This window comes from Podarcis raffonei, chromosome 18, assembly GCF_027172205.1.
Source record: "Podarcis raffonei isolate rPodRaf1 chromosome 18, rPodRaf1.pri, whole genome shotgun sequence".
NCBI lineage: Eukaryota > Metazoa > Chordata > Lepidosauria > Squamata > Lacertidae > Podarcis > Podarcis raffonei.
Window position 1 is genome coordinate 3480023 of NC_070619.1, and position 18033 is coordinate 3498055.

The 18033-nt window shown below is 47.1% G+C and overlaps 1 protein-coding gene across 4 annotated transcripts; it reads right to left on the reverse strand.

Annotated features, from left to right (window-relative positions):
• Positions 1-3694: 3694 nt before the first annotated feature.
• On the reverse strand, positions 3695-16320 carry OCEL1 (occludin/ELL domain containing 1). 4 transcript variants are annotated; one of them, XM_053372494.1, is made up of 6 exons: positions 16102-16320; positions 13629-14875; positions 11996-12234; positions 10115-10289; positions 9588-9635; positions 3695-4429 (listed from the first exon to the last, which is right to left on the reverse strand). In XM_053372494.1, exons 2-6 carry the CDS (start codon positions 14742-14744, stop codon positions 4310-4312), a joined length of 1698 nt encoding a protein of 565 aa, XP_053228469.1. In that variant the 5' UTR covers positions 14745-14875; positions 16102-16320; the 3' UTR covers positions 3695-4309. The 4 variants fall into 4 exon arrangements, with proteins under 4 accessions (XP_053228469.1, XP_053228467.1, XP_053228468.1 ...); XM_053372492.1 differs by having other exon boundaries at positions 9588-9638; positions 10118-10289; positions 13629-14918; XM_053372493.1 differs by having other exon boundaries at positions 13629-14918.
• Between the last annotated feature and the right edge of the window lie 1713 nt (positions 16321-18033).

Consider the following 18033-nt stretch of genomic DNA (forward strand, 5'->3'; position numbering starts at 1 on the left):
AAGGAACAGATTAATCATTGCCAGCTCTGTGCAGTTGTTAAATCTGTTCCCGTGTGTGTACAACAACACCCCCCCTTCTCCCTCCCCAGAAACACCGCTTGCCTGCTTCCTCAAGCTCCGAGCCAACTTTTCAGACTCCGAGTGGTGCTTGGTACAAGACTGGACGCAGGAAGGCCTGCTGCCAAAGGGATTTAAATCTCCACTCCCTCTGCAGACTGTTTTCCAGGGCCCGGTGCCAATTCCAGACCTCACTGGGTTCTGCTTCAACCGCTTAAGGTGACCCTGGCGACCCGATTCCACCTTCCTGTCTCTGCAAATCGGTCATGGCAAAAAATGTAAGCCGAAGGTCTGCCAAACCACTGCCCAGTTATCGTTATTCTTCTTCCTTTCCCCCCAGAAAGGTGTTATCGAATAATGTGACTGGATTCCAGGCTTCTTAATTCCCTGAACGCCTGTTCCTTGCAAGCCTTCAGCAACATGACAGGCTGGTGGGGTCCCAGAAACCTGCGTCAACCGGAACAATCTGTACGCTTAACATTTAAGTGCCCAAAAATTGCAGCCTAGGATTCGGGAGACTCCCCAAGTGCAAGAAGCGCTCTCAGGATCGGATCGGATTTGTTTTCTTTCATGGCACATAGCTTGTTTGTTTTTTGCTTTTTGTTTTAGCAAAAGGGATAAAACAAGGAAACGATCACAATAATTTAAAATGAACAAGAATGAATTCATGGCGTTTGAAAAGTTTAAATGACCCTTTGCTTTGATCAGCGGGAAACGGGCACTTTTACTGTTGATACACACAACTGCATAAGTAAGAACTCGATAGTTTAGTTTAGCAGCAATGTAGAGCATGAGATGAGGGATGCAGGTGGTGCTGTGGGTTAAACCACAGAGCCTAGGACTTGCTGATCAGAAGGTCGGCGGTTCGAATCCCCGTGACGGGGTGAGCTCCCGTTGCTCAGTCCCAGCTCCTGCCAACCTAGCAGTTCGAAAGCACATCCAAGTGCAAGTAGATAAATAGGTACCACTCCGGCGGGAAGGTAAACGGCGTTTCCGTGCGCTGCTCTGGTTCGCCAGAAGTGGCTTAGTCATGCTGGCCACATGACCCGGAAGCTGTACGCCGGCTCCCTCTGCCAATAAAGCAAGATGAGCGCCACAACCCCAGAGTTGGCCGCGACTGGACCTAATGGTCAGGGGTCCCTTTACTTCTACCTTTACCTTTAGAGCATGAGATCTCGGTGAAAAGCTTCTGGGAAATGATATATAATGAGATGAAAAAGATGTTGAAATATACCTTTAAAAAAACACCCAGAAGCATTTTTACTTGGCGTTGTAGGGGAGAATATTAACAGACAGGATAATAAACTGTTTTTATGTGCAACAACGGCAGCAAGAGTACTATTGGCACAGAAATGGAAACAAGAAGAACTACCGACGAAAGAAGAATGGCAGACGAAATTAATGGACTATGCAGAATTAGATAAGATGACAGGAAGGATTCGAAACCTGCAGGATCAGAGATTCTCAGAGGACTGGAGTAAATATGTGAATTATTTGAAAAGCAATTGTAATCAACAGATTACGCTGGTAGGATTGCAATAACTTTTGTAAGGAGGACTATGCGAAATATTGCAGAGGAAAGTATGAAGAGAACTATTAGTGAAGGACTATTAAAAGTAATAGTGAAATTAATGAAATGCAGATTAAGTGATAAAGAGTGAAAAATCTTCAGATGTGGTTGATGGAAGTCCAAAACATTGTATAAGATAAGAAAATGTGTGTGTGTGTGTGTGTGTGTGTGTGTGATCTTGGGGCCATGGGTTCGATCCCCACAGTGGGTGAAAGATTCCTGCCTTGTGGGGGCTGGACTAAATGACCCCCTGACCCCCTTCCAACTCTACAATTCTATAATTCTATACCATCAGGCAATCACCTTCCCTATATTCCTTTTGGTGCCTGCTGAAGATGTTTTTATATAGACAAGCCTTCCCAGATGTTTAGAAATCCAGTCCGCGGATGGTCCAGGAATCAGCGTGTTTTTACATGAGTAGAATGTGTCCTTTTATTTAAAATTAATCTCTGGCTTATTTGTGGGGCATAGGAATTCATTCAATTTCCCCCCAAAATATATTCCGGCCCCCGACATGGTCTGGGGGATGGGGGACCGGCCCATGGCTGAAATAGTTTGCTGATCCCTGCATTAAAGCATAATAATAATAATAATAATAATAATAATAATAATAATAATATGTTCAGAGGTCTGAAACTGCAGCGGATCCCCCCTTCCAATAACGGCGCCTTCAGAGCCAATGTGGGAACAGGGCTCCACCGAGGCCCCTTGCTCAGGAAGGAGGCCCCCAGCGCCTTTGCCAAGATCATTCCTGCCCCGTAAGCTCTGTGACTTCAAAGCTGGAATGTACCTTCTCTGCGGGGCACCAGCTTTGAAGACTGGAGAGAGAAATTTGGCAGGGGAGGCACTGACCCTGCCAAGGCTCTCTGCCAAGCAAGATGGCGGCATTCTGTTTCCCAAAGGCTGAAAAGGTAGCTTTTAGCTTTCAGCTTTTAGCCCTCCCCACGATTCCTGAGACAGCCTCTCACCTGAGCGTAACAAATGCCGCCCAAACTTTCCCTTCAAAATGAAGCCCCCACAAATAAAGATTCTAGTCCTCTTGGTTCTGAATCACACACTGCACCATGATTTAAGAAGAATCTTGGCAAGCTGGAAGGTGTGCAGAGGATTCAAGCAAGACGATCGTGCGTGATCTTCACCATGCGTGATCAGGAAGGGTTGAAGGAGCTGGGGATGTTCAGCTTGGAAAAGGGGAGACTGAGAGGAGATATGAAAGCCATTTTCAGATATCTCAAGGGCTGCCACGTGGAAGAGGGAGCCAGCTTTTCTCCTGCTCCGGAGGGTAGGACTCGAACCTGTGGCTTCAATTTACAAGAATGAAGATTCCCACTAAACATCAGGAAGAATCTTTTGACAGTCAGAGCTGTTTGACAATGGACCCGACTCCCTCAGGAATGGACTCTCTTGTGGAGTCTCCAGTAGCAGTTTAGTCATGCTAGTCCCATGGACTGCAAGAAGATCAAACCTCTCCATTCCGAAGGAAATCAGCCCTGGGTGCTCACTGGAAGGACAGATCCTGAAGCTGAGGCTCCAAGACTTTGGCCACCTCATGAGAAGAAAAGACTCCCTGGAAAAGTCCCTGATGTTGGGAAAGATGGAGGGCACAAGGAGAAGGGGACGACAGAGGACGAGATGGTGGGACAGTGTTCTCGAAGCTACCAGCATGAGTTTGACCAAACTGCGGGAGGCCGTGGAAGACAGGAGGGCCTGGCGTGCTCTGGTCCAGGGGGTCACAAAGAGTCGGACACGACTAAACAACTAAACAACAACAAAGCCATATGACCCAGAAAGCTGTCTGTGGACAAACACCAGCTCCCTTTGCCTGAAAAGCGAGATGAGCACCTCACCCCATAGTCACCTTTGACTGGACTTAACCATCCAGGGGTCCTGTACCTTTTCCCTTACCTTCCTTGAAGGTTTTTAAGCAGAGGTTGGATGGCATTATCTGTCATGGATGCTTTAGCAGAGATCCTTGCATTGGGGTTGGACTGGATGACCTTTGGGGTCCCTTCCAACTCTCTGATTCTATGATCCCCAGAAATAATAATAATAATAATAATAATAATAATAATAATAATAAAAAATTTAATTTATACCCCACCCTTCCCGGTTCAAAAACCGGGCTCAGGGCAGCTAAGAACAAATTAAAAACACTTAATTGTAAAAGCAGCATAAAATACAGTATTAAAACATGAATAACAATAAAATTCAAAGTTCAGAAATCAATTTAGGGGAAATCCATCTAATAAGCATTAGATAATCCTCAGGGCTAGCTGGCTGAATTGGTCCTACTTGGGCCAGCGAGGAGGCCAGGGGAGAATTAGCTGTGGGGTCTCAGAGCGGGTGATCTTCATAAAAGGGGATGGGGAGGGAAGAGAAGGGAAATAAAAGATCAAGCTGAATTCAAATTAAAGGCCAAATAAAATTGCCACCCTATTTGGAAAACCTCAGAGCAGGTGTTATTTTTCAGCAAAAACTTAGGAACGCTAACCAGTTCAGCCCGTGTTCCTCCTTGTGGAGTTTCGTGGGGTGTCCAGGGATTTTGCAAGAGACCAAGGAGAAGACCTGGACCACCCCTGTAAAAAACAAACAAAAAAAAACACACCCAAGGGATGCTGCCGTTTCCTTGCAGAAGAAACTGCAAGTCAAAGATGCCAGCTAGTAGGCATCTTCACACTCTCTTTAGAAGTACACAGAGCCCTGGCTGGTCTTCTGGTCGTAGGCTTGGATCTGGGCCTTGATGTGTGTCAGTTTCCTCTTGAGGTATTCGCAGCGCTCCTGCTTCTCCAGGAAAGCCGGGTCCTGAAATATGCAGGGTGGGCAGAGAGATGGGGAAAATGGAAACACGTCAAAATGCATTTGCAGTGGGAACCAAATACCCACCCAGTTTTCCAGGGACAGCGCCGGAGTTACGAAAGCCATCCTGACTCCTGATTTGATCCCAGAATGTCAGGTTTAAGGTGCTGGTTTTGACCTTTAAAGCCCTTTGTGGCTTAGGGCCCTCGTATCTATGGGACCGCCTCTCCTGGTCTGCCCCACAGAGGACCTTAAGGTCCATGAACAACCACGGTTTAGAGGTCCCGGGCCCTAAGGAAGTCAGACTATCCTCTGTTTTATAGATATTTATTAAGATTTTTAAAGTGTTACAAAATGAAAAAAGAAAAATACAAAATAAAAATAATTAAAAACAATTCCATCTTTCCTTTGCTTATCTTTCATTTGCTTATTTCCCGGACCTCCTCACACCTCCCTTTTTTGTATCAATTTATTAATTCAGCAAATCCTTTCCCTCTTTATTTATCCTAATCTTTCATTGCATTACCTTAATCTATTTTCATCTTATCTTGTAGAAAACCTTGAAAACTTAAAGCTTAAATCTTATTTTTACCAACTTCTCATAACCATAATATTCTTACCTAATTCTTTAAACATTTTTACTAGAGCCAAGCAATTTCATTTCAACATCTTTCTAACATTCATCAATTTTATAAAACAATCCTAGTAACAAAAAAAGAAATAAAGACAATCCAATCTTCATCCAGCGTCCCTTCCTCCTGGTCCTGGGTTTTGTCAGTCCTTTTTATCCCAATGATCTAGCGCATTAACCTGGTAACCTTATATCCGAGGCCCTTAAGTCTCTTCCATGTCCCTTCCGTGGCTCTTCTTCATATTCTCCTTTCACTTGTGGGAACTCCAGCTTATTAATGTTTTTGGCCCTTTTCAACAAATCAGCCCCTTTTCTATAGTCCAAACTAAACTCCATGTGGTATTTAAAAACATGTTTCAAAATCCTTCCAAAATTGAGAGCCCCCACAGCTCCAAACCTCTCACGGCCCATTGCCAAACTCGGAAAGTCCAAACATCCCTGCACAGGGGGATCAATCCAACCCCCCATTTCCAATCCAGTCCAAACTTTATCTTTCCAAGTCTGGTTTTTTCCAAGTTCATTTGTCAAATCCAAAAGCTCATGTTCCTGCAGGTCTGCAGCTCCCTCCATCTCTGGCGCCCAAGATTCAGCAGGATCCTCGGAAGTCAGACTATCCTCCACCAGGGGCAGGGCCTTCTCAGTGATGGCTCCAACCTGGTGGAATGCTCTGTCCCAGGAGACCAGGGCCCTGCAGGATTTAACCTCCTTCCGTCGGGTCTGTAAGACAGAGCTATTCCACCTGGCCTTTAATTTGAATTCAGCCTGATCTTTTATTCCCCTTCCTTCCCTCCCCCTCCCCTTTTTATGATGATTACCTGCTCTGGGATCCCACAGCTAATTCTCCCCTGGTCTCCTCGCTGGCCCAAATAGGACTAATTCAGCCAGCTAGCCCTGGTGATCATCTAATGTTTATTGGATGGATTTCCCCCCTAAATGGATTTTTGAATTCTGAATTTATTGTTATTCGCGTTTTATACTGTATTTTATGCTGTTTTTTTGTTGCATCAATTAAGTGTTTTAAATTTGTTGTTAGCTTCCCTGAGCCCGGTTTTCTGAACTGGGAAGGGCAGGGTATAAATAAAAAATTATTATTATTATTATTATTTCTCCCACCAGTGCCAAGCTTGGGGAGGAGGATGAGAAAGCTGCGGCTGCAAGGGAGCACCTCCTTGTTTCTCTCTCCATGGCTGCTGCTGCCAGCCTCTTCCCTCGGGCAGATCGTACTCATGCTCCCCCCCCAAGAATCCTGGGAATTGTAGTCAGGTCAGAGTCCTCTCACAGAACTACAATTCCCAGCGCTGCCTGGGAAAGTGGGATTGACTGTTAAACCACTATGGGAATCGTAGCTCTGGGAGGAGAAGTTGTCAGGAGCTTGTCCTACACTCGAGTAGGACCCATGGCATGTTCTCTCGCTCCTGGTTGTTCGTTCGGGAGCTTCAAAAGCTTTCATAGAATAGAATCATAGAGTTGGAAGAGACCACAAGGGCCATCGAGTCCAACCCCCTGCCAAGCAGGAAACACCATCAGAGCACTCCTGACATATGGTTGTCAAGCCTCTGCTTAAAGACCTCCAAAGAAGGAGACTCCACCACACTCCTTGGCAGCAAATTCCACTGTCAAACAGCTCTTACTGTCAGGAAGTTCTTCCTAATGTTTAGGTGGAATCTTCTTTCTTGTAGTTTGGATCCATTGCTCCGTGTCCGCTTCTCTGGAGCAGCAGAAAACAACCTTTCTCCCTCCTCTATGTGACATCCTTTTATATATTTGAACATGGCTATCATATCACCCCTTAACCTCCTCTTCTCCAGGCTAAACATGCCCAGCTCCCTTAGCCGTTCCTCATAAGGCATCGTTTCCAGGCCTTTGACCATTTTGGTTGCCCTCCTCTGGACACGTTCCAGTTTGTCAGTGTCCTTCTTGAACTGTGGTGCCCAGAACTGGACACAGTACTCCAGGTGAGGTCTGACCAGAGCAGAATACAGTGGCACTATTACTTCCCTTGATTTAGATGCTATACTCCTATTGATGCAGCCCAGAATTGCATTGGCTTTTTTAGCTGCCGCGTCACACTGTTGGCTCATGTCAAGTTTGTGGTCAACCAAGACTCCTAGATCCTTTTCACATGTACTGCTCTCAAGCCAGGTGTCACCCATCTTGTATTTGTGTCTCTCATTTTTTTTGCCCAAGTGCAATACTTTACATTTCTCCCTGTTAAAATTCATCTTGTTTGTTTTGGCCCAGTTCTCTAATCTGTCAAGGTCGTTTTGAAGTGTGATCCTGTCCTCTGGGGTGTTAGCCACCCCTCCCAGTTTGGTGTCATCTGCAAATTTGATCAGGATGCCCTTGAGTCCATCATCCAAGTCGTTGATAAAGATGTTGAATAAGACCGGGCCCAAGACAGAACCCTGTGGCACCCCACTAGTCACTCTTCTCCAGGATGAAGAGGAACCATTGATGAGCACCCTTTGGGTTCGGTCAGTCAGCCAGTTACAAATCCACTGAGTGGTAGCATAGTCAAGACCGCATTTTACCAGCTTCTTTACAAGAATATCATGGGGCACCTTGTCAAATGCCTTGCTGAAATCAAGGTAGGCTACATCCACTGCATTCCCTTCATCTACCAGGCTTGTAATTCTGTCAAAAAATGAGATCAGGTTAGTCTGACATGACTTATTTTTCAGAAATCCATGCTGACTATTGGTGATCACAGCATTCCTTTCTAGGTGCTCACAGACTGTTTGCTTAATGATCTGCTCCAGAATCTTCCCTGGTATTGATGTCAGACTGACTGGGCGGTAATTATTTGGGTCCTCTCTTTCCCCCTTTTTGAAAATAGGGACAACATTTGCCCTTCTCCAGTCTGCCAGGACTTCGCCTGTTCTCCAGGAATTCTCAAAGATGACTGCCAGTGGTTCTGAGATCACATCTGCCAGTTCTTTTAATACTCTTGGATGCATTTCATCTGGCCCTGGAGACTTTCTTCTGCCCGAACATCACAGCGACTGATGCCAACAGACACTGGCACACTTAGGGATCCGCAAAGTTTGCTCATCACGCATGACAGACCTCAGCAATTCAGCATTTTGGCTAATCTACTTTATTTACACGGAGCGCTGCAACATGGCTCCCTCTCTCTCTAGCATCAGACAGCAGAGAGAAAAAGAACAAAGGAGAATAGTCCCACTTCACAGAACACAGTAACACAAACATCCTGTCTCCGTCACTTCCCACTCTGTGGAGTCATAACATACAGTGTCATGTGATAGACAACAATCCCATGACTGCAATCACGGAGCAGGAATTCTAACAGAAATGAGGGTCTCCTAGCAAATCTCAGCATCCTTGCCAACTTACAGTTCCCACCAGGGCTGCTGACAGGGAGGAATGTACACATGTATAGGGCCCCATTCCAGCTGGGGCCCCAAACTGATAGCTCAGTCTGTAGAGCATGAGTCTCTTAAACTCAGTGTTGTGGGTTCGAGCCCCACATTGGGCAAAAGATTCCTGCATTGCAGGGGGTTGGACTTGATGACCCTTGTGGTCCCTTACAATTCTACAATTCTACGATTATTATCTTTCAATCAAATACCTGAAGGGCTGTCCCATGGAAGATGGAACGAGCTTGCTTGCTCTTGCCCTGGAGGGAGGACCTGAACCGATGGGTTCAAGTTACAAGAAAGGAGACTCCGAATAAAAATCTGGAAGAACTTTCTGGTGGTCTGAGCTGTTCAACAATGGAACGGTTTCTCTCGGAAAAGGGGCAGACTCTCCCTTCCTTGGAGGTTTTTAATCAGAGGTTTAAGCATCTGTCAGGGGTGCTTTAGCTGAGATTCCTGCATTGCAGGAGGTTGGACTAGATGACCCTTGACATCCCTTCCAACTCTCCAATTTTATGACTATATTAATTAGACACTTCTAAAGAAAGTTATGGGACGCGGGTGGTGCTGTGGGTAAAACCTCAGTGCCTAGGACTTGCCGATCGTATGGTCGGCGGTTCGAATCCCCGCGACGGGGTGAGCTCCCGTTGCTCGGTCCCTGCTCCTGCCAACCTAGCAGTTCGAAAGTACTCTTAAGTGCAAGTAGATAAATAGGTACCGCTTTATAGCAGGAAGGTAAACGGCGTTTCCGTGTGCGGCTCTGGCTCGCCAGAGCAGCTTCGTCATGCTGGCCACATGACCCGGAAGTGTCTCCGGACAGCGCTGGCCCCCGGCCTCTTAAGCGAGGTGGACGCGCAACCCCAGAGTCGGACACGACTGGCCCGTACGGGTAGGGGTACCATTACCTTTACCTTTAAAGAAAGTTATAAAACAAAAGGTGGAGAAAACACTAATGCTTTGGCACTTGGCAGGCAGCACCATTGGTATACGGTGTGCTGGGCTCAGGAAATTCTGCTGCCACAACTGGTTCTCAGGATACTTTGAGGGAAGCCATTGCTGTTTAAAGTGGTGTGAGGCGGCTTTAAATAGGACTTAGGGATTCATTTGCAGCCTTAGGGAAATCTTGAAACGACACTCACTTCTGACTTTTATTTACCTCCTTCTTGCTTTGGTAATCTCTCCAAACAGTGGAAACCCGGCTTTCCTCCTGCAGAGGAAAGAGAAGCATTTAAAACCCTTCACTGAAACAAGCCAGCAAAGGAACCTCTCAGAACCATTGCTCCAAGCTAAGAATGGATGGATCTCTGAGTTTTGGTTTTTCTTCCCCTCCACAAACTTAAACTCAGCTCTCTGCGTTTGCATCAACAAGGTGCATATATATATTTTAAACTTCATGAAAGTTTGCCATCATTTAAGTGCAAAGTTTGCATGCAATTTCTCCTCCTATGCACATTTCCACCAATACAATGCACTTGCAGTAAGTTATCTTCATTAATAAATTCATTTTCATGGATGTTTTGCTCCAGTAGATACACTCCTGTCCTCATTATTTGCCTGGAGAACTGCATTGCAAAATTCAGAAAAAGGGGTTGTTGTTCGACGTACTTTGCAAACTTAATGCCTGGTTAAGGTTTGTTGTTTATACATATATATATTAAAAATGCATCAATGTGTATTAAGAACTACCTTCTGGTTCTGATAGTGGCGAGGAAGCTTGGAGAGCATCGCCTCCAGTTCCTTGAATTTTCCCAGCGCTGTGCGGACTTCATCGTACAGCTCCTTGTATTCTGCATACTGGTCATTGAAGACAGCCTTGTATTTTTCACGCTCATCCCTGCTTCCGATGGCTGGGTACTTTCTACGTCGTGCAGCAAAAAGTCAAGAAGGAGGAAAGAAGTGGGGAGGAGAATCAAAGCCAGACTCAGAGTAGACCCACTGAAATGAATGAACACAATTCACTTGGGCCTGTTAACTTCAATGTATTGTGTCCAACTCAGTCAGAGGAGACCCAGTGAAATGAATGAGCACAATTCTCTTTGGCCTGGTTGAAGAGGAACGTTTTTGCCAGGCACCTAAGAATATATAATGAAGGCACCAGGTGAACCTCCCTGGGAAGAGCATTCCACAAGCGGGGAGCCACTGCAGAAAAGGCCCTGTTATCGTGTTGCCACCCTCTAGACCTCTGGCCTGGTGGAACGCTCTGTCTCCTGAGACCAGGGCCCTGCAGGATCTGATTTCTTTCCCTAGGGCCTGTAAGACAGAGTTGTTTCGCCTGGCCTTTGGCTTGGAGCCAATTTGATTCAATCCCCCTCTTTCTTTTTTCCTTTCTCCTCCTGTGATGAGGCTGGGGAGGGCGGGGTATAAATAAAATTATTATTATTATTATTATTATTATTATTATTATTATTATTATTATTATTATTATTACAGCGGTTCTCAACCTGTGGGTCCCCAGATGTTGTTGGACTACACCTCCCATCATCCCTGAGCTCTGGCCTTGCTAGCCGGGGTGATGGGAGTTGTAGTCCACCAACATCTGGGGACCCACCGGTTGAGAAAGGCTGATCTAGACCTTTTGTGGGACAGGCACCCAAAGAAGGGTGTTGGAGGATCTCAGGATCCAGGTACGTTCATATGGAGAGAGGCGATCCTTGCAGGATTGAAGTCCTGAGCTGTTTAAGGCTTTATAGGTCAAAAGCAGCACTTTGAATTGGGCCTGGAAGCTCATTGGCAGCCAGTGCAGTCAGACCAGGATCAAACCGTCTTGGCCAGGTGACAAACCTGGCCACCAAATTCTGCACCAGCTGAATAATAATAATAATAATAATAATAATAATAATAATAATAATAATAATTTATTTATACCCCACCCATCTAGCTGGGTTTCCCCAGCCACTCTGGGCGGCTCCCAATCGAGTGTTAAAAACAATAAAGCATTAAATATTAAAAACTTCCCTAAACAGGGCTGCCTTCAGATGTCTTTTAAAGATAAGATAGCTGCTTATTTCCTTCACATCTGAAGGGAGGGCGTTCCACAGGGTGGGTGCCACTACCAAGAAGGCCGTCTGTCTGGTTCCCTGTAACCTCACTTCTCGCAATGAGGGAACCGCCAGAAGGCCCTTGGCGCTGGATCTCAGAGTCCGGGCTGAGCGATGGGGGTGGAGACGCTCCTTCAGGCATACAGGACCGAGGCCGTTTAGGGCTTTCAGGGTCAGCACCAACACTTTGAATTGTGCTCGGAAACGTACTGGGAGCCAGTGTAGGTCTTTCAAGACCGGTGTTATGTGGTCCCGGCGGCCACTCCCAGTCCCCAGTCTAGCTGCCGCATTCTGGATTAATTGCAGTTTCCGGGTCACCTTCAAAGGTAGCCCCACGTAGAGCGCATTGCAGTAGTCCAAGTTGAAGCTTCTAAAGCGTCTTCAGAGACAGCCCTATGTATAAAGCATTGCAGTAATCTAACCTAGAGGTTCCCGGAACATAGACAACAGAAGTTAAGATATCCCTGTCCAAACAAGGGTGCAGAAAAACCTCCTTAGCCTTCCTGGACCATTGCTGCTTACTTACGACACATAATCCGGGACAATGTGAGGTTTGGGGTGGTGGCCTGTCGGAATGGCGAAGTTTAACACCTCTGGGTCCCCGCCTTTCTCTGAGAACTCAACGCGTCTTGCAACCTTCTCCTTGGGAGTAACTTCATCCTGGTCTATGACTTGCTGAGGGGTACCTCGTAAGAGGATGGGCTTTCGCTGAGATGAAGGGAAGGAGACAAGGCGAGAGGGAGGCTCGTAGTTCATTTGCCCAACCTTCAATGGGGAAAGAGGGTGTTGTGGACATCATTATTGTTGAGGGACTCAACATGTCATGAGCGCAAGAAACTGCCTTTTATTAATCCCATGATTGGTCCAAGTATCCCAGCAGTCCCCAATCTCATGCCCTCTGGGTGTTGCAGGACAACAGCTCCCACCAGCCCTAGCCAATGAATGAGAAAAATAATCTAGAAGAGGCTGGGTACGTCCTTCCTTTTCTTTGATGCGGTTCCCACTTCATGCTAGCAGTTTGAATGGCAGCAAGGTGGCTTGCATTTCTAATTTTAAAACAAACAAACAAACAAGGCCCAAAGTTAGCATTCCAGCTTGCCGAAGATATTTTGTGAAAGTCAGACTCACAGTAGACCCATTGAAATCAATGGACTTAAGTCTACTTTGAGTTTGACTTAGCCAAAGACAACCCACTGGAATTCAACATCACACTATGGCAAAACATTTCGCCCGCACGAGCATTTCAGCTGGTCAGGTGCAACGGTTCCTCTCTCCTCCTCCAGGGTGCTGTACTGGGGGGGGTACTCTTTTGTCCCATTAGTGAATTTTCAGTGGGGTGAAGCATGGGGAGGAGGGGGGAAAGTCCCACTGTGCAAGTATCCTTGCACAGAGATTCTGCTGGTGGGGCTTGTTCAGTGAATCCTGCCCATTGTGTTTTGCAACACACACACACACACACACAGAGAGAGAGAGAGAGAGAGAGAGAGAGAGAGTTGGAGCATGGAATTGTAGAGTTGGAAGAGTTGCAGTTCAGGATCAACACAACACAAACTTAGGAGCCAACTCCTAGGAGACGAGGTCCCTTTGCCCCCCCATAAAATATCTGAGGGGCAGATCCCCCCAAATTTGATGGGCATTGCCATTCAAATGACGTGGGTGTGCCGTGTCATGCGACACATTATGTGAGGTGGGACTTACCTGCCCCCCCCAATATTTTATTCAACACAGCTGCCTTTTTTTGACTCTCTCATAGGTCATAACTCTTGACCATGGGTAGGCAAACTAAGGCCTGGGAGCCAGATCCGGCCCAATGGCCTTCTAAATCTGGCCCACGGACAGTGTGTTTTTACAGGAGTAAAATGTGTGCTTTTATTTAAAATGCATCTCTGGGTTATTTGTGGGGCCTGCCTGGTGTTTTTACATGAGTAGAATGCGTGCTTTTATTTAAAATGCATCTCTGGGTTATTTGTGGGGCATAGGAATTCGTTCATTTTTTTCTTCTTCAGCCCCCCACAAGGTCTGAGGGACAGTGGACCGGCCCCCTGCTGAAAAAGTTTGTTGACCCTTGCTCTCAACTGTTCTGGAGGCCATGACTATAGGGGAGGTCATAAGGAGCCCCTGCGTGCCAACATTGCCTTCTCCCAATGGTGGGGTCTTACCAGAGCTCTTGCGTTCTTCTGGGCAGCTTGATGGCTCCACATCCTGAGACAGACAAGGGAGCCGACCAGATAGAGCAGCATAGTGAGGAAGAGGAAGGCGATGGCGGCCACTTGCCCCCCTTCGACTCGGCACAAGGCAACAACAAGCGGATTGTTGGCAAATACGGAGTAGCAGAGTCCTCCACGGTTGACGTCGTTGACGTAGGCGATTGCAGCAGCCATATATAGGAGGGACATGACGAGGTTGAGGCCAAACTCTGCCAAAGGCCACCAGTGGGAATCAAGAAGGATCGTCCTGTAGTACATGGTGACCCCCAGGCCTAGCAAGATCACGGTCACCAGCCACACCAGGCTGACCACCACAAGCACGAATGGGGTCATCGGGCCGTAGTAATTGTATCCATACCCTCCGCCCAAGACACCATTGTAGGGCAGAGAGTTGCCACCATAAAGCGCCGACCACTGGTAGTCCTTCTGGATGTAAGCGGCTGTGCAGGCGAAAACCATCCCACCTAAGATCAGCTCCAGGCCTGCCATCAGCCTCAGGAGACCAGGCCACGACTTCATGTAGGAATATTTGTGGTCGTAGGTCTCCAACTTCTCCTTATAGCTGGGTGGACCACTCGACAAGGCACCCTGCCTCTCAGCAGCCAGCGTCTTCCCAGGCTCCAAAGGGGTGGCGGGAGCTGAGAGGGGTTCCTTAAAATCGCCATCGTTTCCATTGTCAGTGGAGCTCCCCTCACCATCGAAGGTGGTTCTTTGAGGGTGCTCAGAAAACTGGGTGTGTTTGAAGTCTTCTGGAGCGTAGGTCAAGAGAGAAGTCTCAGTCCAGGGCTGTCTCTGCCAGCGGTGGAAGAAGTTCTTCCAAGATGGAGGAATGAAGCGTCTAATGGGCTTCATGGAAGATGACTCTTGGTCCTGAGGTGTGCCAGTGAAGGCTGGTTTGGCTGATGGAGATGAGCAGAAGCCACCTGAAGACCTAGAACCCAATGACTTCTCAGAATTCTCTGACCAGGTTCTCATTGGATGAAGCTGCCTGGAGTTGTTTAGAAGTTCCTCACCTCCATACATCTCAGGAGGCCTCTTTTCTCTGACTGATGTCTCCTCAGAGCTCATGTCCTCAAATGGTTGGCAGAGAAAATCTTATCTGCAGCCTCCTGTGGGCACCTCTTGAGTGGGTGATTGAGGGGCATCCCCCATTCTCCTCTTTGCCATTTTGACAAGTCTGTTTGTTGAACGTTTGGGAACTGAAGGTGGAAGAGAATCAAGCGTTTCAGAATAAACGGGGCCCTATTTTTTTTAACAGAGAAAATCGACAGCAGTTTAGTTTTCACAGTAATGAAATGTGGTGAGAGGAGAGGTCTACAGCACTTTAGGAAGAGACTATACCACATCAATGAGACCTTTCATGCCTCTCCCACCTTCAGAGTCTAACCCAACAGCGCAGAAACTAATCTGTACAAGACGTGATGTCATCTTCAAGAAACATTTTGAACAGGTTATTTCCTTCAATGTAACTTAAGAGCTTAACATGGCGGGAACAACCGAAAATGGTTTGAGGTGGTACAGTCCCACCCTGAAATGTTCCACACACCCTTTTTTTCAACTTCCCTTCACCCTGACTTTTGATGCATATTTTTCGGACGAACCTCATTCCTGTAGTTCTGAGTTGTTTTAAACTGTCTTTTAACTGTGTTTTGATTGTTGTAACCCACTCTGGGACTTTGGGGTGAAGGGTGGATAAAATAATAATACAGTGGTACCTCTGGATACACGCGTCTGTGCATGCGTGGGTCGCGCTTCGCCGCTTCTGCGCATGCGCGTGACGTCATTTTGACCGCCTGCACTTGCGCGAGCGGTGAAACCTGGAAGTAACACGTTCTGTTACTTCTGGGTCGCTGCGGAGCACAACCCGAAAATGTTCAACCTGAAGCAACTTCAACCCAAGGTATGACTGTAATAAATAATAATAATAATGGCTATTTTTCTAGAAAAAGAGGAGCTGGAACTCACCACGAACCCTTATAATGGCAATGGTGCTCACCAGAAAGGTGCTGGAACAGAATTCCAGTGAATTCTGGTTGGAAAAAAAGCCAGAAGAAGAAGACGAAGAAGAAAACGAAGACGAAGACGAAGACGAAGAAGAAGAAGAAGAAGAAGAAGAAGAAGAAGAAGAAGAAGTCTCTCCAGTGGTGAGACTCTGTTAGCCAACAAGGGTCCTTCTTGTCCATCTCAGGCATTCTCGACACCCGAATCCTGCCTCCACAAGCAGTCATCTGATGCCTGGAAAAGTCACCTACTGAATCCCCCAAACCCTTGCATTGTTTTCTGCCACCCCATCTTTTCATCTCCCTTGTGCTTCCTTCCCAACGAACCCCGCACAACCAAGGCGTTGGCCCTTGTCCACAATCTGGATGGAAGTTCTCGATCGTCACACATCTCTCGCCCTCCCCAGAAATGCTTTCCACGGTACCTTCAACGGCCACGGAGTCCGCAGCGTAGATTGCCTTCCAGAGAGGGGAATCTGGCTCGGCCGGGTTCAAAGCCTCTGTCGAAGGAAGCAGGTCATTTCCTCTGGCTGGTCACAGCATGGTCTCCAAAAGACGTCGGGATCTTGGTCGGCCTCTGCTGGGAGGTTGCAAATGACCACGGATGGGCGGGGGAACTGATCTGCGGCGTACGGAAGGCTCTAGGCTCCCAACCCAGCACGTTATCAGCCCCTGGCACGGTTAAATATTAACGGTGGAGCGGGCAGGAGGAGAAAAATGTCACACGCAGATCGCATTATTAGTAAGGCTAGATACCCAGCCGGCCGGCTGTCTTGCGACAAATGTCTAATAGCTCAAGCTACAGGGTCACCTGGAATAATGGCTTCTGATATCTATCAGGCGGGATATACCGTATTTTTCTGTGTATAAGACTAGGTACCGTATTTTTTGCTCTATAAGACTCACTTTTTCCCTCCTAAAATGTAAGGGGGAAATGTGTGTGTGTCTTATGGAGCAAATGCAGGCTGCGCAGCTATCCCAGAAGCCAGAACAGCAAGAGGGATTGCTGCTTTCACTGCGCAGCGATCCCTCTTGCTATTCTGGCTTCTGAGATTCAGAATATTTTTTTTCTTGTTTTCCTCCTCCAAAAACTAGGTGTGTCTTGTGGTCTGGTGCGTCTTATAGAGCGAAAAATATGGTATTTTCCCTAAAGAATAATGTCAAAATTTTTGTTGTTGTTTAGTCGTTTAGTTGTGTCTCTTCGTGACCCCCTGGACCAGAGCACGCCAGGCAGTCCTGTCTTCCACTGCCTCCCGCAGTTTGGTCAAACTCATGCTGGTCGCTTCAAGAACACTGTCCCACCATCTCATCCTCTGTCGTCCCCTTCTCCTTGTGCCCTCCATCTTTCCCAACATCAGGGTCTTTTCCAGGGAGTCTTCTCTTCCCATGAGGTGGCCAAAGTATTGGAGCCTTAGCTTCACGATCTGTCCTTCCAGTGAGCACTCAGGGCTGATTTCCTTCAGAATGGAGAGGTTTGATCTTCTTGCAGTCCATGGGACTCTCAAGAGTCTCCTCCAGCACCAGAATTCAAAAGCGTCCATTCTTCGGTGATCAGCCTTCTTTATGGTCCAGTTCTCACTTCCATACATCACTACTGGGAAAACCATAGCTTGAACTATACGGACCTTTGTTGGCAAGGTGATGTCTCTGCTTTTTAAGATGCTGTCCAGGTTTGTCATTGCTTTTCTCCCAAGAAGCAGGCGTCTCTTAATTTCATGGCTGCTGTCACCATCTGCAGTGATCATGGAGCCCAAGAAAGTAAAATCTCTCGCTGCCTCCATTTCTTCCCCTTCTATTTGCCAGGAGGTGATGGGACCAGTGACCATGATCATCGTTTTTCGGATGTTGAGCTTCAGACCATATTTTGCGCTCTCCTCATACACAGGGCCGCCTCCCCCCATTTTCTTAAATCTGAGTCCCCCAAAATAGGGGGCGTCTTATACGGATCCCGTTCGTATCTAGAGGTACCTCTGTATATGTTATTTTTGGTAATAAATTCTTAACTATCTGCCGTGTGCATTCCATTGGCTGGGAAGTTCCCTTGAATTTTGATGATGGGAAGGCTTTTTTCAGAATACAGTGGACGCTCGGGTTGCGAATGTGATCCATGTGGGATGCACATTCGCAACCCGCAGCGTTTGCAACCCTCAGCGGTGAGTCTCTTCACGAGCAGGTTGCGATTCAGCGCTTCTGCGCATGCGCGACGGCCAAAACCCGGAAGTAACCCTTTCCGGTACTTCTGCGTTTCGGCAGGTGCATAACCTGAAAAAACGCAACCTGAAGCGGCTGTAACCCGAGGTATGACTGTATTCAAAGAAATATAGTCTGGTGAATTCATGAGCAGGATGTGAACTATC

What these genes read in the sequence shown, in the direction of transcription:
- OCEL1 (XM_053372494.1), bottom strand. Translation starts at nt 14,744, where the DNA reads ATGAGCTCTGAGGAGACATCAGTCAGAGAAAAGAGGCCTCCTGAGATG. An exon ending in ATTGTCCCGGATTATGTGTC is followed by an intron (nt 10,290 to 11,995) that starts GTAAGTAAGCAG and finishes TGCACGACGTAG; the next exon opens with AAAGTACCCAGCCATCGGAA. An exon ending in ACTATCAGAACCAGAAGGTA is followed by an intron (nt 9,636 to 10,114) that starts GTTCTTAATACA and finishes CCTCTGCAGGAG; the next exon opens with GAAAGCCGGGTTTCCACTGT.